Below are 27715 nucleotides of genomic sequence, written 5' to 3'. Positions count from 1 at the left end.
CTGGACACCTCAACAAAGGCCATGCTCTGGTGGGTGCCAGTTGTTCCACCCCAGAGTGTGGGAGCCAGAACAGGACACCCCTAGATCCAATCAGAAGCAGAGATTGTAGCACCCTGCTTGTGGTTAACGCTTAGCTGGAATGAAATATTCAACGCAGCAATAGAGAAATTAAAATAGTAATTTATTTGTCAGACAAATAAATAAGAGGCTCAGTGGTACGTGGTTACCAAGCTCTGGCCTGGCCTCCTGCCATTCTGGCCAGCACTTATATTCCCTTAATCCAGCCCCCTTTGCTCCTCCTGTGGCTGCCTCTGTCCAATCAGCCTGGTTGAAATTCCTATTGGCTGTTTGCTAGAACCAATCACAAAAGATACACCCACAAAAGATACACCCACTTCCTTGCCCTTATAAGGGAGACAAAGAGCTATATATATGACATATAAGTAATAATATATCTTACATGGAATCTTAATTACCAGCTCACCTCTTGCCCTCCTTGCCCTATTGCCTTCTAAAACAGATGTTTAATCTTACATTTTTATGTTCAACAGATGTCAAGGATCTTGAGTTTCACATCAACATTGAAAGATTTCCTTCATTTAATGTTTCTAAACAAAATGCCTGACAACTATATATCAAGACTGCTTAGATGGCGTCTTCTGTCTGGCAGGGTGGGGGGCTGGTGGCTGACTTAATTTCAGGATAAATACAACTCTTACAACCATATGAAATAAGAATCTAGCATTCCTTAAATCCTTTGCATAATTACATTTAAGCCAATATATTTAAGCTAATATATTTCATACATTTATCATAGGTAGCCTCTTAAAAGAATAAAGCTTCTCAAAGTGAAAAGGAAGGAACTCAATAAAACACAGCTTTTAAAAGAAGCCTCTTCAGTTTGCACCTCCCCCTTTCCCCCTCCTCTCCAGCCTCAAAATAAAATAGGAAGAAGCTGCTTCTTCTGCCAAGCCAGTTGCCTTTCCAACATTTAACACATTTTAACCTTTTTTAACTCTCTTAGTTTAAGAAACAGCTTTAGAAAAAGACTTCCCCCAAAAATGTTCTCTTTCCAGCTAAATGTTTCTCCCCATTGCTCCTGGCCTTTTAACCTTAGAAAGAAGATCTGGCTCATTTTACTGGGAGGCACATTGGTATTATCTTCCCCATTCCTAATGGTGTTTTCTCAGCCTTGGGGCAGCATATGTAATTCTCCCTTTTTATGACTTTGAGAATTGTTTTTCTACTATAAATCAATGGGGCCCTTCTTGTCTTAGGAGGAAAAACATCTTGCCAAGGTTCTTTTAGGCAGCTGGTCTTTTGCCTGGCATGAAACATTTGAAAATCCTTTTTTTAAGCTCATTTTTAAATACAAGCCTTGATTGAAATATATAGAAGCTTTGATAAAAATGCAGGCTTATGATTAGATGCCTCATTCCCCCCTTTCAAGCTCAAGGACCTTCATCCCAAGTGTCCTTGATAGCTTGACCTTCATCATATTCCTGAGGTAAAGCTCTGTATAGGGCCATGATATGAGGTAGAGTTTCATTTGAAACCATCTTGCTAATTGTACTTCTAAAACATGAAATGATACATGGCATCATACATAAAACCAATACTACTACTGTCAAGAAAAACAAGCAAGACAATAGTATCCCTTTGAGTCCTGTGGCATTAGGTAACCAATTGGTGAGCCATCCCATATCCCATCCTTCCCATGTTTGTACTGGGACATGTGCTATATTCTCCATCTTTGTGGCCAACACACGGATTGCCTCACCATTATCAGAAATGTTAAAGCAACAGGCATTCCCTGTCAAGTTCAAGACTCCACATAGGCCTCCCTGCCTGGCAAGTACATAATCCATTCCCATTTTCAGCTGCAAAATGGCGGCTCTACTTTCATCCAACTGTTGTGCAATAAGTCTCAAACTCTGGGCCGTTGCATTGGTTACAAGTTCCACTACTGCTTGCAATCGAATTATTCTGTTTAGATTATAAATAGGATCCCGTGCCCCTTGTATGAGCTCACCAGGATTCCAGGAGGCAGGATCATAATAGGCTATAATGCGCTCTGGCGGCCAATCATCAGTACCGCTCCAACTTTGGGTACTTCCTCCTGCTATATGAGAAATATCAGCATTCCTTCGTGTTCGCCTGGCCGAACTAGTGGGCATAATCCACATTGGTGGTAATACCCAACCCAAGAAACAAGTCCCACTCCATTTGGAAGGGAGTTTCTTGTACGCCCATTCTCCACATATCCACCACAACCATCGGGTCTGAGGTTTTTGGTACGGGGAATACAGAAGGCGAAATACCAAAAGGGGTAGAGAGTTCACAGTGCAGTATGTTAGATTGCCTTCTTCTGTCACAGTTATGTTCCACACCACTTTCCATGCATGAATAAAAGGAGGTGCACAGGGCAAGGCATTCCGAGTTCGATAGGTAGTACCGTGTGCCCAGGTATGACTATTCTTCTTATAATCCCAAGTATAGTGACAATGAGAAGAGCCTATCATGGGAGAATCAGCTGCATCTGATGATTTATGTACACAGAATTCCCCTTGTACAGGTATAACTCGTAATGGTTTAGTTGAGTTCCATCCGGGGAAATTCTGTATTTCAGTTTGGTGTGGCATTTCGCTTACCATACCAATAGCATCTAATGGTATTGGTAATAAGGGCATACCTCCCTCTGAATCATCTGGCCCAAGAGAGCAAACAAGGCAATTGGTCCTATTTGCAACATTAGCTACCATTTCAGCTAAACCTACCCACATATTGTGGTCATGGCTGAATCCATATTTAGCCAATTTGGTCAGATTCAAGGACCCTTCCCCTTCCCAAGGGATCAGGATTAATAATAAAATCATGTTGATGTCTAGTATATGCATTCCTTCCACAAAAGATTACCTTATTGTGATAGCAAATAATTATTAGCCCCAATATAATTCCCCCAGTGACAGAAATGGGGAACCACCAAGACCAAAACATATATCCCGAGGATCCCCAATGAGTAATATCTCTGATAATTGTTCCACAAGGGGGGCAGTCAATCAATTGTATTAGAGAATCTTTCCGTTCACAGTTGCTGGTTCAGACGCTCCTCAAGCTTCAGGCGTGCGCAGGTCAGCCAGCTTCCAGGTTGTGGCTGCAGCAGGCCGGTCGTCAAATGTTGCCCGTGACCTAGCCCGTTCCCGGTAGGGCTAGATACAGGGGTTTTTGGAGAGAGTTAGTTTTAAAGGATTAGAGGGGTCACCTTTGCACGTCCAACTGCCTTCAGACTTCTTCAAACGAGAGTGATGAATCCAGGGGGTCACCTCAGCTACCTTCACCGCTGTTGGAGTAGAGAGCAAGACGGTGTAAGGTCCACGCCACTTAGGTGCAAGTGGATCGCGTTTCCACTCTTTCACCCATACGCTATCGCCAGCCTGGAACTGATGAATCGGCTCGGCAATGCTGCACGGCGTGCGCTCGAGGGCCCACCTGTTAAGAGAAACAAAAACACGGGAGAGAGATTGCACTTGTTCCTGTGTCACATGGTCTCCTATTTGTTTAAGGTCAGCTGGAATATCCTGAACAAAGGAGGGCGGTCTCCCATACAGGAGCTCAAAAGGTGACAACTTAAGTCTTTTTGTGGGTGCACACCGAACACGAAACAGTGTTATGGGTAACACATCTACCCATCCCAATCCCGTTTCCTGGGTTAATTTTGCCAATTGGGTTTTCAGAGTCCGATTCATTCTTTCAGTTTTCCCTGAACTCTGAGGCCTATATGCTGTATGCAGTCTCCATTTTACTTGTAGGACTCGACATACATCTTGTACTACTTGATCAATGAACGCTGGCCCATTATCACTTCCAATGCATCTAGGTAATCCAAACCTTGGGATCAATTCAGTGAGGAGTCTTTTAGTTACCTCTCGTGCCTTTTCAGTTCGGGTGGGAAAAGCTTCAACCCATCCGGTAAGAGTATCTACAAACACAAGGAGATACTTGAATCCCTTAGAAGGGACCAGCTCTGTGAAGTCCACAATTAGGCTTTCCATGGGGACGTATCCCACATGCTGAATTCCAGGAGGTTGTACCGGTCCCTGCCTGGGATTGTTTTTAGCACAAAGAACACATTTCTGTGAAATGCAAGTTGCTAATTGTGATAGATTAATAATATACAACTTCCGACTGAGACTCTCTCTAGTTGCAGTACCGCCAAGGTGAGTAGATTCATGATAATTTCTTACAATTGTGCCTGCTAGATGATGAGGTACATAAATCCTATTGTCCGGCAGGATCATCCAACCGTCCCTCACAACCGCTCCTTCCTGTTCAGCCCACTTCCTCTCTTCTGGGGTATAGTGAGGTTTAACTTCTTCTGGAACTACCTCTGGTATGAGGGCTGCTATAAATCCTCCCACAGGCTTTTGGGCTGCCTCTCGGGCTGCTTTGTCAGCAGCATGATTTCCTCTGGTTATTGGATCCCTTCCTCGTCCATGACCTTTGCAGTGCATTACAGCAATCTGTTCTGGAGCCCATACTGCTTCTAACAGGATTTCTACTTCAGGTCCATATTTCAAAGCCTTCCCGTGGGCTCCGATTAGACCTCTTTCTTTCCATAGAGCTCCATGTGCATGCAGGGTTAAGAAGGCATATTTTGAATCAGTATAGATGTTTGCCTTACATCCGGCTGCCAATTGCAGAGCTCTAGTTAAACCTATAAGTTCAGCCTTTTGTGCTGAGGTGCCAGCAGGCAAAGCTTCAGCTTCCACAACTTCCTCATTGGTGACCACAGCATATCCTGCTCGTCTGGCACCTTCATGCAGGTAACTGCTACCATCCGTATAATATACAACATCTGGATTTTTCAATGGCTCATCTTTCAGATCAGGTCTACTGGAATAAACTTCATCCATTACTTGGAGACAATCATGTGATTCCTCATCATCTACCTCTGGTAGGGGCAGCAAAGTCGCTGGATTGAGCATATTCACTACTCGTAGATGAATCCTGGGATTTTCACACAATAGGCCTTGGTATCTAGCCATCCTCGGGTTCGTTAGCCAATAACTACCCTTATATTCCATGAGTGTCAGAACAGCATGAGGTACATTCACATACATCGTCTGGCCAAAGGTAAATTTATCAGCTTCTTTGACAAGGCTCGCAGTGGCCGCTACTGCCCTTAGGCATGGAGGCCATCCTTTTGCTACTGAGTCCAATTGTTTAGACAAATAAGCTACTGGACGGTTCCAACTTCCTAATCTCTGGGTCAGGACTGCCGCTGCAATCCCATTCTGTTCATGTACATACAGCTGAAAGGGTTTTTCCGAATTAGGCAATCCAAGGGCTGGTGCCTCCATAAGTCGCTGTTTGATAACTAAAAAGGCTTGTTTCTGCTCAGGTCCCCATACGAATGGGTCCTTTTCTGCACCTCGAGTGCTTTCATGTAAGGGCTTGGCCAGACTGCTGAAATCAGGTATCCATAGTCTACAAAACCCTGCTGTTCCCAGGAATCCCCTAAGTTGTTTTCTTGTGGTAGGTTCCTTGATAAGGCAAATAGCTTCTTTCCTCTCTGGTCTCAATGCTCGTTGTTGGTGTGAGATGTCAAAGCCCAAATATTTGACCTTTTCTAAACATAACTGTGCCTTTTTCTGGGAAACTCGGTAGCCAGCTTCCCAGAGCAAGTGGAGCAGTTCCTCTGTCCCTTCTTTACAGGTATCAAAATCCTTTGCAGCTAGTATAAGATCATCCACATATTGCAGAACCACCTTTTCTCCCGGTGTTGAGGGGTAACTTGTTAGATCCCTCGCCAAGGCAGTGCCAAATAAAGTTGGGGAATTTTTGAATCCTTGGGGCAATCTTGTCCAGGTTAGCTGGCCTTTTGTTCCTGTCAAAGGGTCTTCCCACTGGAAGGCAAATATAGGTTGGCTCTGTGGTGCCAGCCGGCAACAGAAGAATGCATCTTTCAAGTCCAATACAGTAAAAAATGTTGCTTCTGGTGGGATCAAACTCAGCAAGGTATATGGGTTTGGTACATTTGGGTGCAAGGTCTCGATAGCCTGGTTTACGAGCCTCAAGTCCTGCACTGGCCTATATTCATCTGTCCCAGGTTTTCGAACAGGCAAAAGGGGTGTGTTCCATTCTGATTGGCAAGGCTTAAGCAGACCATATTTTAATAGGCGGTCCAAATGTTTCTGGATGCCCTCCGCTGCTCGCCGGGGTAAGGGATATTGCTTTACAGATACAGGGGTAGCCATAGGTTTTAGGGTTACTACAATTGGAGCTATATTCTTAGCCATTCCTGGTGGGCTATTTTCAGCCCATACTCCTGGTGGCACCTGTAGAGTTCGGAGGAGCTTGTTTAATTCTGTATCCAATGTGGGTTGGACTTGCAAGGCTGACATTAGGCGCCATGATTGTTCCTTAGGTACTGAGAGGGTAATTATTCCTGCTGCTTTTGATGGCAGTTTCATTTCTGGACCTCGAGGAGTGAAAGTGATTTGGGCCTGCAATTTGGACAGCATATCTCTACCTAAGAGAGGTATTGGACACTCAGGTATATACAAAAACTGATGGGTTAAACGATGTCCCCCAATCTGGCATTCCAAAGGTTGGAGGAAAGACCTCTTAGCTGACTGTCCAGTGGCACTTTTAATGATTACACTTTTGGATGCCTTTTTCTGCAATAGTTCTGGGAGTACTGAGTATTCAGCCCCAGTATCAATCATAAAATCTATTAAATGGCTTCCTAATTGAATCGTGACCGTGGGCTCCTGGAAGCCTAACTTTATGGAGTCCGGTCGTTCCTAGTCTTGGGTAAAATCCTCTTCTGCCAGTCCAATGAAATTGTCTCTACTCCGTCCCTGTCCTGGTCTCTGATATCTTCCATCTCGGATCATTCCCCGTCCCCGTCCCTGGTTTCTTGGGCCGGAGCCTGGGCCTGGGCCTGGGCCTGGGCGCACTTCTTCCAACCTCAGGGGTTCAGGACACTCCCGCTTCCAATGACCCTCCTTCTTGCAATTTGCACATTGATTCCTTCCCAGTGGTGGATTCCTTCCTCGCCCTCGCCCTCCATTTAAGGGGCGGTGGTCTTGCTTCACTGCTGTGGCTAGCATTACCATCTTTTCCTTCTGCCACTTCTTCTTCTCTTGTTTCTCAGCCTCATCCCTATTCCGATAAACTCGGCGTGCAATGGCCATAATTTGGCTCATCAGCATCCCTTCCCATCCTTCTGATTTCTGAATTTTCTTACGAATGTCAGAAGCGCACTGGGCCACAAATGTAGCAGTAATCATTCTGCTGTTTTCAGGGGCTTCAGGGTCAAAAGGAGTCCATATACGATAGGCTTCTTGCAGCCTCTCTAAAAAGTCTCCCGGACTCTCATTTGGTTTTTGTTCTACTTCTGAAACTTTAGACATATTAGTGGGCTTCTGGCATGCCCTGCGGATACCTTGCACAAGTGTCTGGCGGTAGGTGGTGAGTCTGGCCAGGTGAATTGCATTGTTTGGATCCCAATTAGGATCTTCCAAGGGAAAGTTATCTTGGAGATGACGGTCAATATTATAAATATTTCCCCCTCTGGCCTGCTCACGCAAATATATCTGTGCCTTTTCAATTATGTCTCTCCTTTCCTCAGTGGTGAACAGAGTATTCAGGAGCTGGCGGCAATCTGTCCAAGTAGGACTATGAGTATTTACTATTGAAGTCACCAAGTCCATCATAGCCTGAGGTTTTTCTGCAAAAGATGGGGTGTGTGTTTTCCAATTCATCAGATCTGTAGTTGTGAATGGAATATATTGCAGGGTCGAAGTTCGAGGTGGCCGTGGTCCGGGTTGCCCATTAACCAGCGCAGGCTCCTCAAGTGCATCAAATACTCTTCTAAGAGGGGCTACTACGTGATCTTTCTCTTCACTTTGCTCTAGGGGCCTCAAATCATAGGGGATGGTATCTGTCGCAAGGCGTTCTTTTAGCAGCTTTATACGCCTGGCTGTATTGCTTGCTGACCGAGCAAGGTCTCCCTGTAACTTCTGTAACATTTCTCTGGGACTTGGATGTACAGGGGTTTGGGGTGGGCAATCAGTTGTTCCACTAAAGGAGACTGTAGATGGAGGTCTATTAGGAGTCACAGGTGGAATAACCACTTCTGCTTGGGCTTTATTATAGAACTCCAATGCCTCCTGAAGATATTTATCATAATCTATCAAGGAATCAAGCTCTGTGACTCCACTCCCATTATTCATTCCAGTTTCTTGCCTTGGGGTTACAACTGGTGGAGTGTTTGGATTAAGCTCCCTTCGATGTGGAGCATAGGGTGGAGGTGGAAGCACCTCTTCCTCTGGCCCCTCAAAAATGGGTTTGAGTTTATTTGGCAAGATTCCTTTCCTAGCTTCGGCTTTTACAGCCAATAATTTGCATCGTTTGACTTTGCATTCCCTTATCCATGGAGGATTTTTATTTAATGTGCTCAGCCAGGAATCTATATATGGAAATTGTTCTGGGCACCCTCCAGTTTCTTTGGCGATATCAGTCCAAAGTTTGCTTACTAAATTTATATCAAAGGTTCCCTGGGATGGCCATCCAGTAATTTGTTTTGGCCATTCTAGTTCACATAACGTTCTCAAGCGCTCTGGCGTCATTTTGACTCCATATGCCCCTGAGAAGGCTTTCTTAAAATTATTTAACATACACTCAAGAGGTGTATTTTCCCCCTTTGAACCCCCAACTCCCATTGTATGGCCCTGTGAAGTATCCACTCAGTCACTCACAGACGCGCTTCGTGGGTTTCCTTGCCTAGTGAAGTCGCCTTACTAGGAACCGAAGTACTGCCCACTCCACACTCGGGTCAGCTACAGATTGCTCTGTACTTTCTCACACATACAATGCGCTGGATACTTCACCACACTCTACCTCCCAATCCTTCCCTTTCCCTACACCAGATCACCATCTGATGTACCCAACCACCTAGCGTACTCAGTTTCCCCTTACTGAGACGCAGAAGTTTGATCAAGACTTCTCTTCCTCCTAATTAATTGGAGGGCCAAAAATCCCTTTGTGCACTTACCCTTGGTTGGTTCCCTGTTTCCCCCGGTCCGTCGCCGCCAGTGAGCAGGGTATCAGACAGACGAGTCTTCTGCGTTCCCCCTGGAAAAAATTACCAGTGCGCGCTTTGGGTAAGCAGTTGTCCTCTCTCTTGTACCCTGCCCAGTAGGGCGAAGGGGCTGCGTTCCAGCAGACCACTTATCCGAGTCACAGGGCACCATAAAATGTAGCACCCTGCTTGTGGTTAACGCTTAGCTGGAATGAAATATTCAACGCAGCAATAGAGAAATTAAAATAGTAATTTATTTGTCAGACAAATAAATAAGAGGCTCAGTGGTACGTGGTTACCAAGCTCTGGCCTGGCCTCCTGCCATTCTGGCCAGCACTTATATTCCCTTAATCCAGCCCCCTTTGCTCCTCCTGTGGCTGCCTCTGTCCAATCAGCCTGGTTGAAATTCCTATTGGCTGTTTGCTAGAACCAATCACAAAAGATACACCCACAAAAGATACACCCACTTCCTTGCCCTTATAAGGGAGACAAAGAGCTATATATATGACATATAAGTAATAATATATCTTACATGGAATCTTAATTACCAGCTCACCTCTTGCCCTCCTTGCCCTATTGCCTTCTAAAACAGATGTTTAATCTTACATTTTTATGTTCAACAGATGTCAAGGATCTTGAGTTTCACATCAACATTGAAAGATTTCCTTCATTTAATGTTTCTAAACAAAATGCCTGACAACTATATATCAAGACTGCTTAGATGGCGTCTTCTGTCTGGCAGGGTGGGGGGCTGGTGGCTGACTTAATTTCAGGATAAATACAACTCTTACAACCATATGAAATAAGAATCTAGCATTCCTTAAATCCTTTGCATAATTACATTTAAGCCAATATATTTAAGCTAATATATTTCATACATTTATCATAGGTAGCCTCTTAAAAGAATAAAGCTTCTCAAAGTGAAAAGGAAGGAACTCAATAAAACACAGCTTTTAAAAGAAGCCTCTTCAGTTTGCACCTCCCCCTTTCCCCCTCCTCTCCAGCCTCAAAATAAAATAGGAAGAAGCTGCTTCTTCTGCCAAGCCAGTTGCCTTTCCAACATTTAACACATTTTAACCTTTTTTTAACTCTCTTAGTTTAAGAAACAGCTTTAGAAAAAGACTTCCCCCAAAAATGTTCTCTTTCCAGCTAAATGTTTCTCCCCATTGCTCCTGGCCTTTTAACCTTAGAAAGAAGATCTGGCTCATTTTACTGGGAGGCACATTGGTATTATCTTCCCCATTCCTAATGGTGTTTTCTCAGCCTTGGGGCAGCATATGTAATTCTCCCTTTTTATGACTTTGAGAATTGTTTTTCTACTATAAATCAATGGGGCCCTTCTTGTCTTAGGAGGAAAAACATCTTGCCAAGGTTCTTTTAGGCAGCTGGTCTTTTGCCTGGCATGAAACATTTGAAAATCCTTTTTTTAAGCTCATTTTTAAATACAAGCCTTGATTGAAATATATAGAAGCTTTGATAAAAATGCAGGCTTATGATTAGATGCCTCATTCCCCCCTTTCAAGCTCAAGGACCTTCATCCCAAGTGTCCTTGATAGCTTGACCTTCATCATATTCCTGAGGTAAAGCTCTGTATAGGGCCATGATATGAGGTAGAGTTTCATTTGAAACCATCTTGCTAATTGTACTTCTAAAACATGAAATGATACATGGCATCATACATAAAACCAATACTACTACTGTCAAGAAAAACAAGCAAGACAATAGTATCCCTTTGAGTCCTGTGGCATTAGGTAACCAATTGGTGAGCCATCCCATATCCCATCCTTCCCATGTTTGTACTGGGACATGTGCTATATTCTCCATCTTTGTGGCCAACACACGGATTGCCTCACCATTATCATTATCTCTCTGGGGAGACCAGATCTCCGCTTGGTCTCTGCTGTGAGAGGGATGGCGAACTCACAGCTCTCTATTACAATTACTGTTGGGTTTACTAAAGGGTTTAATTACTTCTGTTGGCTTGGAAATGGTCATTCAGTGCCTTAACTGCCGCCAGGCTCTGTGCAGCAGCAAACCAGAGTGAGAAGGAGATTTCGCTCTGTCAATTTCTGTTTTCTTTAATGGTCTCTAATGGAACAGAGTAATAATACTATCTAAAATAGCAATGTTGTAGAAGGAGTAATGAACAACAGTGGATTGGAATGACAAGAAGGGAGATTCCGACTAATCCTTCTGACAGTAAGAGCCATTTGACAGTGGAACGGATTCCTTTGGAAGGTGATGGACTGTCCTTTAAATAGAGGCTGGACGGCATTGCAGGCAATTGGGCTAGATGACACTTGGGGTCTCTTCCAACTCTGATTCTGTGTTTATAGAAAGACGGGTTACATTTGTGACGTTTTGAAATAATAGCATTCAACCTTATGGTTCCTTTGCTTTACCAAAATCATGCATTTAGTAATAATAATAATAATAATAATAATAATAATAATAATAATAATAATAATAATAATAATAAATTAATAGATAGATTAACCCTAACCCTAAGCTGACATTTTGCAGATACAGAGAACTCTTTCTTATGGTCCCTCTGGCAAAGCAAGAGAGTGGCAAGAATGTTTGGAGCCAATGGGGTGGCAGGTGGAAAGGGTGCCCTCCACCCACTGACCCACTGGCCGTGAAACCCCGTGTGGCGCTGAACCTCCTCCATTATTCATGCCGCACAAACATGCCCTGCTTTTTGGCAGGCTGTGCATGTTTCCCTTAAGTGGCTGTCAGTATTTCCAGCAGCGAAGGGGGGTGGGGTGGGAGGAATATGTTCTTGCATTATTTATAAATGAGATTAAAAGAAAGAAAGAAAAAACCCATCATCACAAAGTGCTGAAGATTACACCTTCTGGCAGCCTCACAGCTTTGGCGAGATCCTCCTTGCTCTCGCCGGCGCTGCAGTTGTATGTCTTCGGTCCTGCTTTATTGCAGCCTTAGCCGTCCCAGGGCCCTCCAGATGTTTGGGACTACAACTCCCATCAGCCCCAGCCAACGTGTCAGATGGGAGTTGTAGTCCAAAACATCTGGAGGGCCCCAGTTTGACCAAGGCTGTTGTTGCCTCTGCTGGGCTCTGTTCAGATGGAAGTACTTTGCAGGTCAGGATAGCGGCGTCCTGCAGTGGATCTGATAACGTTGCTCGAACCAGACTCCGACTGCGCACAGGCAGAGAGCACGATAGCAGGAAATGATAAAGCACAGGAAGTGTCAGGGGCCTGACTTGCTTTGCCATACAGGAAAAATGGACCCTTTCCTTGCTAACTGTAGCTTGAAAGAAAGTCCTTCTGCACACAGCGTGTGGTTAAACTGTGGAACTTGCTTCCGCAGGAGCCAGTCATGGCCCCCGATGTGGATGGGTTTAAAAGAGGATTGGACAAATTCATGGAGGGAGAGGGCTGTTGGAGGCTACTAGTCACAATGGCTATGCTCTGCCACCACTGTCATAGGCAGCAATGCTTCTTTTCTTTTTCTGGCAGCAGTGCTTCTGAATCCCAGTTCCTGGAAACCACAGGAGGGGAGAGGGCTCTTCTAACTGAATCCTGCTTGTGGTTGGCTACTGTGAGAACAGGATGCTGGACTAGATGGGCCCTCTTTGGTCTGATCCAGCAGGCTCTTCTGGTTCTCGTGATGTTCTCATGAACATCATGCACATCAGTGTTTTGCACCCCGGTTGCATGCACACTCCGGTCTCTTTGCTCCCTATAGTTTCCCATACTCCTCCTCCTTCCTGCCAACAACTTTAAGTCACTCCTGTCCTCAGGGCCTGCGTGTTTCCTCCCCTTAAACCCACCTCCCATTTTTCTCATTGGCCCTTTTTTCCTGAGGAACTTTCCTCAGTTTCTTGACTACCTACCCTTTAAGGCCCTTTTTCTACGCAGCTTTCAAGCCCTCACTCTTCCATCCCACTGGAAAAGCCTATCCTGTCGCTGCAGGCCTGGGGGCTTTGGATGAAATAAACCAGCCTTTTTGTTTTCATTGTCACAGAAGCTGCATTGTTTTGTAACTGTCAGTGTACCACTCAGAAGTTAGAATATTTGTGGGCATTCTGTGACACTGCAGCTGCTCGGCCAATGCAGGCCGAGAGCCGGAAAGCTGAATGCGGAAAGTACCAGAGGGCCCAAAGGAAAGGGGACAGGTGCAGCCCTCCAGGGAGGGCATTCTGTGAACAGGGAACCACCACCAAGAAGTCCCTGTCATGGATCACACCCAGCGGCGTCACCAAAAGGTCTCCCCTCCCAACTGTAGGGGCCTGAAATGGTTGATCTTGGGAGAGGTGAGCTTTCAATTGAATATTGTTCCTCCTTTTCCTCCCCCACAACAAAATAATAATCCTCTGTTCAGGTTTTCTCCATCGTTGTCTTTGGCTCCATCATCAATGAGGGTTACGTCAATGATGGCAGCAGTCCGGTGCTGCGCTGTGTCTACAACTACAACGATGACGCCTGCAACTATGGAATCGCCATTGGCCTCATTGCCTTCTTAGCCTGCAGTTTCTTCTTGGTAGTGGACCTCTACTTCCAGCAGATCAGCAGCGTGAAGGACAGGAAACGTGTTGTCCTCTTTGACCTTGGCTTCTCAGGTAGGACCTGTGGGGTGGGATTTGTTGAGGACAGTCTTCCCCAATCTGAGTCCCTCTTCCAGATGTCTTAGAGTACAACTCGCAGCAGTCCCCACCCAACACAGCCATTTTGGACTCCATCTCCTATCAGCACTTGTTGATTGCTTATTTTTTATTTTTTATTACTTGATTCCTTATTCCTTTATTTTATATATATCCCTCCTTGCTCCAAGGAGCTGAAAGCAGTGTACATTTTATACTTGCTTGCATGCAATTTTGCCTAAAACTCGCCTCTTTTGCAAAGCAGTTTCCCTTACTCTAATGCATTTCTGCATGTTATCTTCTCTAAAATAATCATTTTGACGCGTGTTTTCCCCTAGTATTTGACTCTTTGTGCACATCCCGTGGCTAGAGAACTGTATTGCAACTGAAGTGCGAATTTCAAAAGGTGCTTCTGTTTTGGTTCTCACCTTGTTTCAGAAATTACGAATTAAGTTGGCGGGTCTCTAAATGTGACGCAAATCGAATTTCTCCCCATCCCTAGTTTTGGGCCAAAACATCTGGAGGGCACCAGCTTAGGGAAGCACAAGGCAAGTCAACACACCCGCCCCCAAGATTCGCTTGCAGGGGCAGCTGCAGCCTGATTTTTAAGCTGCAAGTCCTTAAAAACTCCTCCTAACTGTGGTGGCTTCACAGTGCTGAATCCACAGTACAGAGCCAGTTGTAGTGAAGGTGGAGCATATGCAGCCTGGTGCTCTTTAACTGACTCTGCTATTCCTTAAATCAAGCTTAAGTGTCGGGGTTTCCAACAGAGACGTCGCTTTGACAGCTAACTGTACCCAGGAGGGTGATGCTGTAACGTACAAGTAAGGTATTATGAAATGGCCATACGTTTATCACACCATGGACGTCTCCAGCAGAGTATTGTGTAATCTGTTTGGAAGCAGCTTCCCGGTGGCTCAGGGAGAAAGGGGCAACATTACTCACTAGGCATGGGGGAGAAATTCAATTCAGTTCGCATTTGAAGTGCTGTGAAACACTCGTTCCTCATTCGTAAGAAATCCATCTTTTAGTGAGGCAACACCCGAACTTTGGAACTCTCTGCCTATTGTCATCAAGCAAGGGCCTTCATTACGCGGGTGGCGCTGTGGGTTAAACCACAGAGCCTAGGACTTGCTGATCAGAAGGTCGGGGGTTCGAATCCCTGCAACGGGATGAGCTCCCGTTGCTCAGTCCCTGCTCCTGCCAACCTAGCAGTTCAAAAACATGTCAAAGTGCAAGTAGATAAATAGGTACTGCTCCTAAGCGGTAGGTAAACAGCGTTTCCGTGCGCTGCTCTGGTTCGCCAGAAGCGGCTTAGTCATGCTGGCCACATGACCCGGAAGCTGTACGCCGGCTCCCTCGGCCAATAAAGCGAGATGAGCGCTGCAACCCCAGAGTCGGCCACGGCTGGACCTAACGGCCAGGGGTCCCTTTACCTTTTTAAGGGCCTTCATTATACTCTTCTCGGCGCCTGCTAAAAACATTTTTGTTTCAGCAAGCCCATCCAGGTATGTAGAAGGCTGTCAAGTGTTTTTAGCTGGTTTTCGCTTAGTGTTTGAATGCTTTAAATAGTTGTTTTACTTTATTTCACTTATGATTACATTGTTCTTTTCATAAACCACTTCAATGTCTTTTTTTTAAAAAAAAAAACTCCAATTGAGCACTATGTAAGTTTTGGGAAATAAATAAAAAGACAAACCTACCTAATTCTCATTTCCTAAAACAATAAACAGAAGCCCAGCCATCCTTTGAAATTCATACTTCTCCAAATTTTGCAGTGCAGTTCTCCTGCTAAGTGTTGTGTACAAAAGTGCTTGTACTAGAAAGTGTGCCTGAACTGCATATGTTAGAGCAGATAACATGCAGAAATGCATTATACTAGGGAAATTTGCCCTGCAAACAAGTGGGTTTTAGGGGAAACCGCACATAAACTTGTGTATATTAGGATACTTAAATGCTGGAGGAATAAAGGGGAAACTGCAAATGGATATGGAAATACGAAGAACTGAAGTTAAGGCTGGAAAATTGAGAAACTGAAATTGACCGATTTGCCCATTTCTAGCGCTGCCGCCTGGTCCTTTCACAGGAGATGGCCAGGATTCGAGCAGGACATCCAGCATGCATTACCGCTGTGCTTTAGCCAAATTATTTTTCCTTGGGGAGCTCCTATGCCTTTTACAAACTGCATAACTTCCACGCTGTGGAAAGCTCCTTGCCCTGCAGCTGTTAACTGCAATAATTTATTATTTGTATGTCATTCTGTGGTTGTGTACCCAGAGAAGCGTACAGCATAAGGATACAGACAGCATAACGGAATCATCAAAATGCAAATAAAAGGCACTGCGCTTGAAGACCCAGGCAGGGATGATGAGAGCCTGGGGGAGAGGTGTAATGGTTAAGGATGCCGAAACTGGGACTTGGGAGACCCGGTTCAAATCTCTGCTCAGCCATGAAGCTCAACCTTCTCCTTGTCCCTCAGCCTTACTTACTTACCTTACCTTACTTAGCTTTAGCTTACCCTACCTCACAGGGTTGTTGTGAGGAAGGGAAGAACCACGTACACTACCAAAGGTGGATATACATGAACTATAATAATGCTGCTTAACACTTGACAAGGTTCTGTGCCAATGGTGTATTGTGCATGTGAGAGGGAGAGAACAGTGACTCTTGTTGCTCTGGTAGTACTGGGGCGACCTGATGTGTGTGTTTTTTGCTTCCTCCCACCAGGGTTCTGGTCCTTCCTGTGGTTTGTGGCCTTCTGCTTCCTGGCCAACCAGTGGCAGAGGACGCCATCGAGCAAAGCAGCACATTACGCAGGTGATGCGGCCAGGGCGGCCATTGCCTTCTCGTTTTTCTCCATCATCTCCTGGGTAAGCTTTGGTGTCCAGTGGTGATCCTGTGATGTGTGGAATACTACTACTACTAATAATAATAGTAGTAAAAGGTAAAGGTAAAGGTACCCCTGCCCGTACGGGCCAGTCGTGTCCGACTCTGGGGATGCACGCCCATTTCACTTAAGAGGCCGGGGGCCAGTGCTGTCCGGAGTCACTTCCGGGTCACGTGGCCAGCGTGACGAAGCTGCTCTGGTGAACCGGCACCAGCGCTGCACACGGAAATGCCGTTTACCTTCCCGCTATAAAGCAGTACATATTTATCTACTTGCACTTAGGGGTGCTTTCGAACTGCTAGGTGCGCAGGAGCTGGGACAGAAAGACGGGAGCTCACCCCGCCGCGGGGATTCGAACCACCGACCATGCGATCGGCAAGCCCTAGGCGCTGAGGTTTTACCCACAGCGCCACCCACGTCCCTATAATAATAGTAGTAGTGATGATTATGATGATGATGATAATATTTTACAGTCATACCTCGGGTTGAAGTAGCTTCGGGATGAATATTTTCGGGTTGCGCTCCACGGCGACCCGCACGTAACTGAGCGTGTTACTTCCGGGTTTCACCGCTCATGCATGCTCAGACGCTCAAAATGACGTGATGCGCATGCACGGAAGCGGCGAAACGCAACCTACGCATGTGCAGACGCACAGTTGCGTCTTACGTTTACTTCAGGATGCGAACAGGGCTTCGGAACGGTTCCCGTTTGTATCCAGAGGTACCACTATATTTTATTTATACCCAGCCACTCTGGGCGGCTCCCAACAGAGGACTAAAAACAGAATAAAACTTCAAACATTAAAAACTTTCCTAAACAGGGCTGCCTTCAGCTGTCTTCTAAAAGTCAGATAGTTGTTTCTTTCCTTGACATCTGATGGGAGGGTGTTCTACAGGGCGGGCGCCGCTACTGAGAAGGCCCTCTGCTTGGTTCCCTGTAGCTTTGCTTCTTGCAATGAGGGAACCACCAGATGACCCTCCGAGCTGGACCTCAGTGCCCGGGCTGTATGATGGAAGTGGAGACGCTCCTTCAGGTATACTGGGCCGAGGCCGTTTAGGGCTTTCAAGGTCAGCACCAACACTTTGAATTGTGCTTGGAAATGTACTGGAAGCCAATGTAGGTCTTTCAGGACTGGTGTAATATGGTCTCGGCAGCCATTCCCAGTCACCAGTCTGGCTGCTTCATTCTGGATTAGTTGTAGGTTTAGGGTCACCTTCAAAGGTAGCCCCATGTAGAGTGTGTTGCAGTAGTCCAAGAGGGAGATAACTAGAGCATGCACCACTCTGGCAAGACAATCTGCGGGTAGGTAGTGTCTCAGCCTGTGTACCAGATGGAGCTGGTAGACAGCTGCCTGGAACACAGAATTGACCTGCAACTCCATGGACAGCTGTGAGTCCAAAATTACTCCCAGGCTGCGCACCTGTTCCTTCAGGGTCACAGTTACCCCATTCAGGACCAGGGAGTCCCCTACACCTGCTTGTCCCATGTCTCCCCTAAACAGTACTTGTCTTGTCAGGATTCAACCTCAATCCGTTAGCCGCCATCCATCCTTCAACTGCCTCCAGGCACTCACACAGGACCTTCACTGGTTCTGTTTTGAAAGAGAGGTAGAGCTGGGTTTCATCTCCATACTGATGAACACCCAGCCCAAACCCCCTGATGATCTCTCCCAGTGGCTTCATATAGATGTTAAAAAGCATGAGGGAGAGGACGGAACCCTGAGGCACCCCACAAGTGAGAGCCCCCAACACCACTTTCTGGACACGGTCCAGGAGGAAGGAGTGGAACCACTGTATAATAGTGCCCCCAGCTCCCAGCCCCTTTAGACAGTCCATAAGGATGTCATGGTCAATGGTATCAAAGGCCGCTGAGAGATCCAGCAGAACTAGGAAACAGGGCAGAACTAGGAAGGGCCCTGGACTGAAAGGGAGGGCCTACCCTTGGATCTGAGAATAGAACCTGGGACCTTCTGCATGCAAGGCCCTACTCACTGAACTATAGAACCTAGGAAGCCAGACTTTTGGTCCATCTAGCTCAATAGTGCCCACACTGACTGGCAGTGGCTCTTCAAGTTTTCAGGCTGGAAACATTCCCAGCCCTACCTGGAGATGCCAGGGGTTAAACTTGGGACCTTCTGCATGCAAAGTCTATTTTCTATCACTGAGCTATGCAAAATAGCCCCATGAACAGGCATAAGATTGTCCTTCTAGCTGCTCAGTAGAAGCTGGAGAAGCCCCAGAAGTCTCTGTCCTCCTCTGTGTTACAGCTTTTCAGGGATCTGAAGAAGGTGACCATCTCCCCCTCCCTCCATCAGCCAGTCCTCTCTTCTCCAGGCCAAGCAGACATGGGTCACCTCCATACCAGACATTCAAGCACCTTCAAAGTGCATGGCTTCCTATGTCCTAAAATGTGCCGGGTTCCACAGGAGGTGCCAAATGCGGCGCAGGAGTCCGTGTTTTGATCTGATGTGACATGTAGCTTTTCAAGATCCTCTTCCCGCTTTTGCCTGCCTTTTCAAGCCACTCCAAGGGGGTGTTGACAGTTAACAGCAAACGCTCTCGGATTTGTTCCCCTTTCATACTGTCAGGAGCTGCTAAGGGAGATGTTAACAGAATGCTCTGATCTGAAGGGAAGCGTTGCAGCATTTGTGTCTTGCACGGTTTGCGTTTTAAACATGCATCCTTTCAAAATGAAAAAGATGGGGAACGTTTTTGGCAAAGGAGACATGGAAGACTGACCTGAGGATCTCGAAAGGCTTCGTCTTTCCAGTCTGCCCTGTGCTAGACCCCACCTTGCAAATTACACGATGGGATTCTACCTTCCTGGTTATGTAGAGCCTCCTAGATACATCACACTGTCCATGTTGTGTCAGTATTTGCCTAAAAGTGGTGTGTGGGGAGAACCTTGGGCCCTCCAGATGTTTCTGAGCTACAACTCCCATCATCTCTGACCCTTGATCATACCAACTAGGGCTGATGGGAGTTGCCGTCGTTGGCTATGCTTTGCCTCCATTTTCAGAGGCAGTCACTGTGAGATCACAGTATGATGGACTAGACGGGCCATTAGCCTGATCTAGCAGGCTCTTAGGTCCTTACGTAGTTTGGCAACATCCAGAGGGCCAAAGTTTCTCCACATCTGTCCCAAATGTTACGTCTGCGTTGGTTTGTTTTTAAGTTGAGAGAAGAGGCCTGCATGATGGAAGTAATGACCAGTTTTTATTGACGTTATATTACAAGTTTCTGGGATTTTGCTTTTGTAGTCCACACTGCTCTATTTTAAATGAAAAGTGTGGTCTATAAATGTTTAAATAAATATATTGAGCCAATAGCCTCTTGCCTTTGAGAAAACTAACTCAGTGGTTCCCAAAGTGGATGGTACCAGTGGGATTACTTAAGGAGGCACTAAGAGGCAGGGGTGTAAAATAATAACAAACAACAGCAGCAACAACTTGTATAAACAAGTTGTATACCACCCTTTACCCATAGATCTCACAGTGGTTCACAACATAAATGACTGACCCAGTTTGAAAAGCTGGTGTTGCTGGATCAAGTTTGTCAGTTTTGCTGAATTAATGAAACAAAATAATTTTAATTGGATTTTGAATAGATGTGCGCTTGCTACTGTTTTTGAACTTTATTGTGTCCTTATCTTCCTTAGTGGGTTGTGCAAACCACCAATCCGAGCAACCCTTTTTTTATTACAGGGTTGGGGGTTACCGGGGATGAGTTGAGGGAACATTTTGGGAGCTGCTGACGTAAACCTTTGTCTTCCCCACAAAAGGTTGCCCTGGCCCTCAAGGCGCTCCAAAGATACCGGCTCGGAACCGACATGTCCCTGTTCGCCACGGACCAGTTCCCCACTGACCCCAGCGCGGCCTACCCAGGCTACCCCACTGGCAGTGGCGTGGAGAGCACAGAAACCTACCAGAGCCCCCCCTTCTCGGAGACCCTAGACACCAGTCCAAAGGGCTACCAGGTGCCGGCATATTGAAGGGCAGGAGGAAATCCTCTCCCTCCCTCAAGGTTGTATAGCAAATGGGAACCCGACCCAGAGAAATGGGGCAACTTTCCCTTTCATGGTGCAGTATAGTCAACTGGTTGGTTGCAAGTGTATTCTAAAGTACCTTTTCTTTTTTTAAAACAAAAAAAAAAAATTAATGTGGCAAGTTAACGTAACTGGGTTCAACTTACTCTTAGCTAATGGTGCAGTGAATTCTCTACAGTGGTATTGGTTCTTGTCTTACCTGTCTGAGGATATTTTTTTGAATTATTATTTTTTAAAAAACAACAGTGTTCCCTCTAAGCATGAAACGTTAGGATGGTTGCTACCAACTCCCATCTTTGTGAGCCGTCCCTGCAATCTTGGCTCATTGTGGCATTTCTTCTGAATTCGCACACAGAGGCCGGTAATAGCCCAGCCTGTTAAGAGACGTCCCACTCCTTACACAGATGAGTAGATGCTTTATTTTGTGCTTCCGGGGCTTAATCCAGAAAATTGCTCCCACTGTCTTCATCCTACGAACCTTCCGGATCATCCTCTCCTATTTTTTTATTCCCTTGCTCTATATATAGCCCTAGAAAAAAAAGGTAGTTTTAAAGCAGCCTTCTTGCCCTCCAGTTGTTTTGGATTCCAACTCTCATAATCCCCAGTGGGAGCTGATGGGAGTCCAAAACATCTGGAGGGAACCCAGCTGGGGAAGACTGTTTTCAAAAGGAATGTGCCAAATTTAAAACCAAAAAATAATGGTTGTGTTGATTTCATTTGTGTGTGTGTTATGTACTTGGCATATTTCCTGTGCTAAATGAGTGAAAAACCTTCTGTATTAGCTGTGTTAGCTTTGCGATTCTGGTACCGCAGGAAGTTTTTTCCTTTCCCCCCCCCAAATGGCTTTGATGCAAGAATCATTTTTGTACACCTTTTACACAAAAATTACTGCTCTGGGGTGAGGGTGGGGAAACAGTCACACTATCAGGCCATCAGCCTTTAAGAGTCTCCTAGCAGTGGGGAAATGTAGCATTCAGTAGCTCAGCTGTCTAAAAATAGGGCTTGCTAACTGCTAGGGTCCTCATCATATCCTCATGAGTGTGATCCAGCCCACCAATTCTGCCTCTGCCTCTGCCTCAGAGATGGGGGACACACTTCAACCAGTCTGGGAAAAGATGGAAGCGGAAAGGAAGAAATATGTCTGCTGAGGGAATAGCAGCAGGAGTGGAAGGCTTCTTGTGACAGGCCATTTTCGACATGGTTGGCCTCAAGATGGCATCCATTAATTGGTTTTTCTTAATAAAAATTCCACCGCTATCAATATGCAGCCATTTTGGCAGCCCCTTCAGTACCAAAATTTATCCACGCTATCCCTTTGAAATGGTTGTTTTCTGGTAGAGGCCATTTTATTTTGAACACAGAGTGGAATAACGTGCATCACAGTATTTGTTGGGAATAGCTCCAGCCTTATTCTGTAAAGAAAGTTTGGGCAAAAAGTTTCACTGTGGCAGACAAGAGAAAACGAAAAGACAGTTGGGAGTCGGAAACCAGAGAGAAAAGGCTAAATTCCCATGAAGATGTAGTAATGCTTAAGGGTTACAAAGAGAATGGGCTTAAATGAAATTTAAACTATGAAAAGATGGGTAAGTGAACTGAAATATAACGACGCTGCCTTTTAAAGTGATTTCAGCAGCAAGATGTAAATTATTTTATATTAAGGCGGGTCCCGATAATCTGCCATTCTCATTCAGCTGTAACTCTGGAGAAATTTGATCTCTGAAATCCCACCATGAAGTTAGGGCCCCAATCCAGTAAGAGAGAGCTGCATGTGCAAGGAAGCTTTTGTGGACATATGCCCTTAACAGTTTGATACACAATATTTCCGTGGAGGTGGCCAAATTGGTTGGAACTGAGAGTGTCCCATTTCAGTCTTTCTGATTTTACAATGGAAGGCCATCAGTCTTGTGGACAAAGACCTATATAGGGTTTACACTGATACAGAGAATGGTATTAATACAGGGTACACATAGAACTGTAGCAATATTTTCCTTAGAGAGAACACTGGCATTTTAGCAGTATACAAAATTGTGTCTAAATATTTTTGCGGGGGGCGGGGGGAGGGAGGGCAGACAAACACACACACACACACACACACACACACACACACACACACACAGAAAGTCACAAAAGTATAATACATTTAAATGTTTCTTTAAATTGATTGTATATGTGAAATAAATGTCTGTTCAGTAAAGTGTATTTTTTCTAACTATAAAGAAATTCATTCAGAGTATCCTTGTATTAATTGTAAAGAGAAAGAAAGAGATTACGTTCTGTCTGACTAGTAGAACTGCCTTGGTCAGTAGTGTTAATGTGTTATATATTACAATTTTGAATGTATGCACCTCAATGCCTACATCTGTATTCTCTTCCTTTCCAACCCATTCCTAACCTCCCCACGATTAGCACTGCGGTTTATACAAAGCTGTGTCATTCAGACAGGACTAAGGACAAGTGCAAGAGACTTCGGGGCTATTGATGGAAAATCCAAAATACTCCCCCCACCCCGCCTTCTCCTGTATTTGGGAAGCTCTGGGTAAGATACAGGCCCAGCATCACTGTGGAGTCGATTCTTCAGAAACTTTAATTCCCATTGCCCATTCCGGTCTGGCTGAGTTGTAGTTCAGAACACCTGGAGGGCACCAGCTTGGAGAAGGCTAACGTAAGGCCCTAACCACTGTCATGCTGGGGCTGATGAGGGTTATTGTCCAACAGCTTCTGCAGGGCCATTACTTCCACAACTCTGCTTTAGGTTAAAGACAAATGCCCAGCTTCTTCACCCAGCACATAGTTAAACTATAGAACTTCCTTCCACAGGAGGCAGTGATGGCCATCCACCAACTTGGATGGCTTTTAAAAGAGGATTGGACAATTTCACGGAGGAGAGGGCTATCAATGGCTCTTAGCCACGATGGCTAAGCTCTGCCTTCATGGTTGGAGACCTCAATGCTTCTGAATGGCCGTTGCTGGAAACTGTAGGAGGGGAGAGCTGCTGCCGTTGTGCCCAGGTCCTGCTTGTAGGGTTCCCAGAAGAGGCATCTGGTTGGCTACTGTGAGAAGACGCTGCAGGGTGCTGGACTAGGTGGGCCATTGGCCTAATCCAGCAGGCTCTTCTGATGTTTGCATGTTCACCTGCATACTTTGGAAAAAGGTGTGCAGAAGTCGGCAGGATGAAACTCAGGCTCCATCTGAAAGCTGATTTGGGGTTCTCAGTTTGGAGTAACAAAGGTGCTTGCTGCTTGGGCCAACAGGAAGAACTCGAGGGGACTGGCATTTGGGGCAAATTTAATCTACAAGCTTCTCTTTTGGGGGGGGAGGGATAGATGAGCAGGAAAATAATATATACTTGGCTAAAGTTATATATTGGCCAGTCAGACCTTTTTTTATTGTGTGGGCAAACTATCCAAGCCGACAAGTAATAGATGAACGAGCCGATTTCACCTGCTTTTGCCGGGAAAAATATTGCTGGCAAGTTGTGGTTCTTTGAATTCTTTTGCCACTACCGTAATCCTAAAACATATTCTCTCCCCACACCCTGCTTGTAAAAAAGTGTAGCAGCTACTTAAATTTATCCCCTGAATACAAATGGTGCTTCTCTTGTAACTGTAGCTCTGACTTCCTCAACCTGGATGTTTTGGGGTGACACATTCCATTTGCACCAACCAGGACAGCCTCTGGTTTAAAGGCAGTGCTAGGTAGATGATGGGGTAGGCAAACCTGTCTATACCTTGCAAGAGATCAGGTGGCATGCATCTATCACCGATTGCAGTTGCTGGGCAAACCCAGCACCCAAGTGGTCTTCCTGCCTGGCATTGTAAGGGGGAAATAGTTGCCACAAGCCAGTAGAGAAAGCTGTGGTCCCCCTAAATGGGTAGTGAAAACGGCATCCACTTGGTGAATTACCGTATTTTTTGCTCTATAAGACTCACTTTTTCCCTCCTAAAAAGTAAGGGGAAATGTGTGTGCGTCTTATGGAGGGAATGTAGGCTGTGCTGCTATAACAGAAGCCAGAACAGCAAGAGGGATTGCTGCTTTCACTGCGCAGCGATACCTCTTGCTGTTCTGGCTTCTGGGGTTCAGAATATTTTTTTTCTTGTTTTCGTCCTCCAAAAACTAGGTGCGTCTTGTGGTCTGGTGCGTCTTATAGAGCGAAAAATACGGTAGTTAGCAAGGATCTGTCGAATGAAGGTGAGGCTCACAAACTGCACATCCAGAAATGACTTGCTTTGTTTCCTACCACTGGAGAAAAGGCAGGGAGCTGCCTAGCTGGGTGTGACTAGGCTTCAAAATCCTTAAGTCTTTCAAATTATCACGCTGAACCTTTGTGTAGGTTTACCAAGTTAAGTAAACCAGCCAATGAGACTTTGGCCTGTTGCCACCACTCTGCAATTAAAGCAAAAAGCCACTACCGGCGGTGTTAAAAGCATTCGCTCTCCTTGTTTCCATGTGCTCCTATCAGCACTCAGCCAATGTTTTGCAACTCAAGCCATGTAGCAGGCTCGTCAGAGGAACTGTGTACACAGAGCTCTAACCAAAATACATTCTTACAGATTACATGGTAGATAATGAGTAGGAGCTGTTCGTAAGTTGTCCTGCTAGTTACCCCTGCCCCATTCCTGTTTTTCTTGAGATCAGTGCTCAGTGTTTTATCTCCCATCCATCTTTCTGCCAGAGACCATTAACCCACAGCTTAAAGTGGGGGGGGGGGGCACTTTCACAAAGGGGTGTGGAGCTGGTCAAACCCCATCAGTCCTTGGCACCTGTGCTGCTTTTGTTATGCTCATCCAGGCATTCAAAATGTGTCAAAATAACTTTCTGGTGTGCCCAAAGGGGTTGTTTGCAACTTGGAAATGCTTGTCTTGCACTGCCATCAGTGCTCTTCATGCACAACAGCTCAGAGTATGGAAAAGCTGCCTCTTATCTCAACGGGACCACAAACTCACATGGCTGGGGTGAAGGTGCCACAGCTTGCTTCTGGCACTCAGGGCAAATCGCAGCTCAGTTTGCCCTGAATAGGAAATTGCCAGTAGCCTCCACCCAGCACAGCTAAAAGCCTTGACCAGAGCCATTGTGTCAACCACCTGTTTTATAAAGCAGTCAGGATTATTTGTCAAACAAACACCTTGTGGTGAAAGCTGACTTTTGACACCCAGGGTGTATTTTCAGGGCCCACCCTATTCCTGTGACTGCCATTTCTTTTCAACTGTTGTTAATACTGAATTTTAAATTGTTGTAACCCAGCACTGCTGGTGAAGTGCAGGAAATACATTTAATGACATGCCAACCCCACTGCACACAGGCAAAGAAAGCAGGCTTTGGGAACGGGTTCCATGCTTTATGGCAAACACCTGCTAAGTGCAATTGGAGGAAGGCTGGCTGACCTCATCCTCCTCTGAAATCCAGACAGAGCCAGAGCTCTGGTCCTGACTGCGGCAAGCCCAACATGCAGTTGCTTCAGGCTAGAAGCCCACATCAGTCTGCTGAAAGACCGCAATGTGCTGCTACTCACAGTTGGTTGATTGACTGATTTCATTTGTAGTCCGCCTTTTTCTCCAAGGAGCTCAAGTTGGCATACATAGTTCTCCCCCTCCTCAATTAACCCCAACAATGCTGAGAGGTAGGTTAGGTTGAGAGGCAGTGATTGGCTCAAGGTCGCCCAGTGAGCTGTGTAACTGAGTGGGGATTTGAACCCTGGCCTCTCATATCTTAGTGTGACAATCTAACCACTACACCACACTGGCTTTGCAGTCACCTGGTCGAGCATCCTGCAACTAGCATGCTAGAGCAAAATAACAGTAACATGCCCCAAGTTTCTAATTACGCCGGGAGCAGAAAGTTGTCACGCTTGGTTGCGGCAACAGAAAACCATCTCACGTCTTCTAAGCCATGCTTGTCGAGATGAGCGCAGCAACCTCTTCCATCATATTCTTAAGGGAATAATCATGGTGTGGCCTAACCCAGTTCTGTCCTTTCTCCTGTGGGGCTGTCAGAAGCCTTACTACAGTCTCACAGACACCCTTTTCCCTTCCATGAGGGAACGCCATCACCTAATCCTCCAAGTGCTACACAGAATGGCAAAGTCGATCACTTAATGTTTGCCAAGTCTTTATGCTGCAGGAGTAGAAACAGGTTAACTCTCACCAGGCTAACTCCAGCTACCTATAAGCCCTTTGCTCCTTCCATTCCAATACAGAGCATCTTTATGAAAACCCCTTCGCCTCTTTTGACGTCCTGCAATATACAGGCAGGGGAAACTCATTTTGCTCAAAGGTTCACTCATTTGCCTTTAATAGACAATGTAGAGGCTACCACAGAGACAGACAGAGAAAGCCTTTCAGGGTGAGCAAGGCCCAATAATACCTTTTTAGTAGAGAGAGAGAGAAAGAAGCCTCCCTTTCATTTTGCTGCAAGTATGCAGTTCGACCTCACATTGTTTTCATCGTTTTTAATAGGATACCAAACATACAGATACCTCCCTTCAAAAGCAGACTGCTTCAAACACACAACAAAAAGTTGCAGTTGTTAGTGACCCAACGTGCACTGTGGTAGAAAAGTGAACTGTTGAACATAGGGGCTTTCAATGTTTATAGTTCTATTTTTGTCTGTATATATAACGATAGATAGATATAACATTTTGGAAAGACAAAGCATCACTCTGTGACTGTGTTATTTTAATTGTCTGTATACCAACTGCAACTTATTTTTCAATAAACATTTACAAATGAACAGCTCGAGATCTCTTGACATTCTGCTGGATCAAGTGTAAAGGGGGAAGGAAGTGAGAGAGACCTGTGGGTGACTGAAACAGCTAAAGGATGCTTATAAATAGCTGACAGAAATAGTAAGAATCTAAACCAGGCAGGGTGACACATGACAGACACTGGCTTTTTAAAGCCACCAACAGTTGAGAAGTTTTAACCACAGCAGACCAGCTAGCAAAATCTATTGTGAGCTGGAAACTTATTTGTGAGTCTGAGCCAGTTGTATGTTCAATTTCATACTATTTCTGCACTTTAAAATAGAAAAAGAGGGGAAGACAATTGCCAAGAACAGCTGCCTGATTTTATTTCACTCTTTCCAATGGGACTC

The 27715-nt window shown here is 45.5% G+C and overlaps 1 protein-coding gene across 2 annotated transcripts in view; it reads left to right on the top strand.

Annotated features, from left to right (window-relative positions):
* The window catches only part of SYNGR3 (synaptogyrin 3), a 45143-nt gene extending 22167 nt beyond the window's left edge, over positions 1–22976 (top strand). For both annotated transcript variants that reach the window (XM_081840211.1, XM_081840212.1), the window contains exons 2-4: positions 13436–13673; positions 16422–16564; positions 20363–22976. In XM_081840211.1, coding sequence (XP_081696337.1) covers positions 13436–13673; positions 16422–16564; positions 20363–20572 — 591 coding nt within the window. In that variant the 3' untranslated portion in view covers positions 20573–22976. The remainder of the gene's footprint in view (positions 1–13435; positions 13674–16421; positions 16565–20362) is intronic.
* The last annotated feature ends 4739 nt before the right edge of the window (positions 22977–27715 follow it).

This window comes from Podarcis erhardii (assembly GCF_964252035.2).
Source record: "Podarcis erhardii genome assembly, chromosome: 14".
NCBI classification, from domain to species: domain Eukaryota; kingdom Metazoa; phylum Chordata; class Lepidosauria; order Squamata; family Lacertidae; genus Podarcis; species Podarcis erhardii.
The sequence above is the reverse complement of the archived record's forward strand: the minus strand, read 5'-3'. Positions and strand labels throughout refer to the sequence as shown.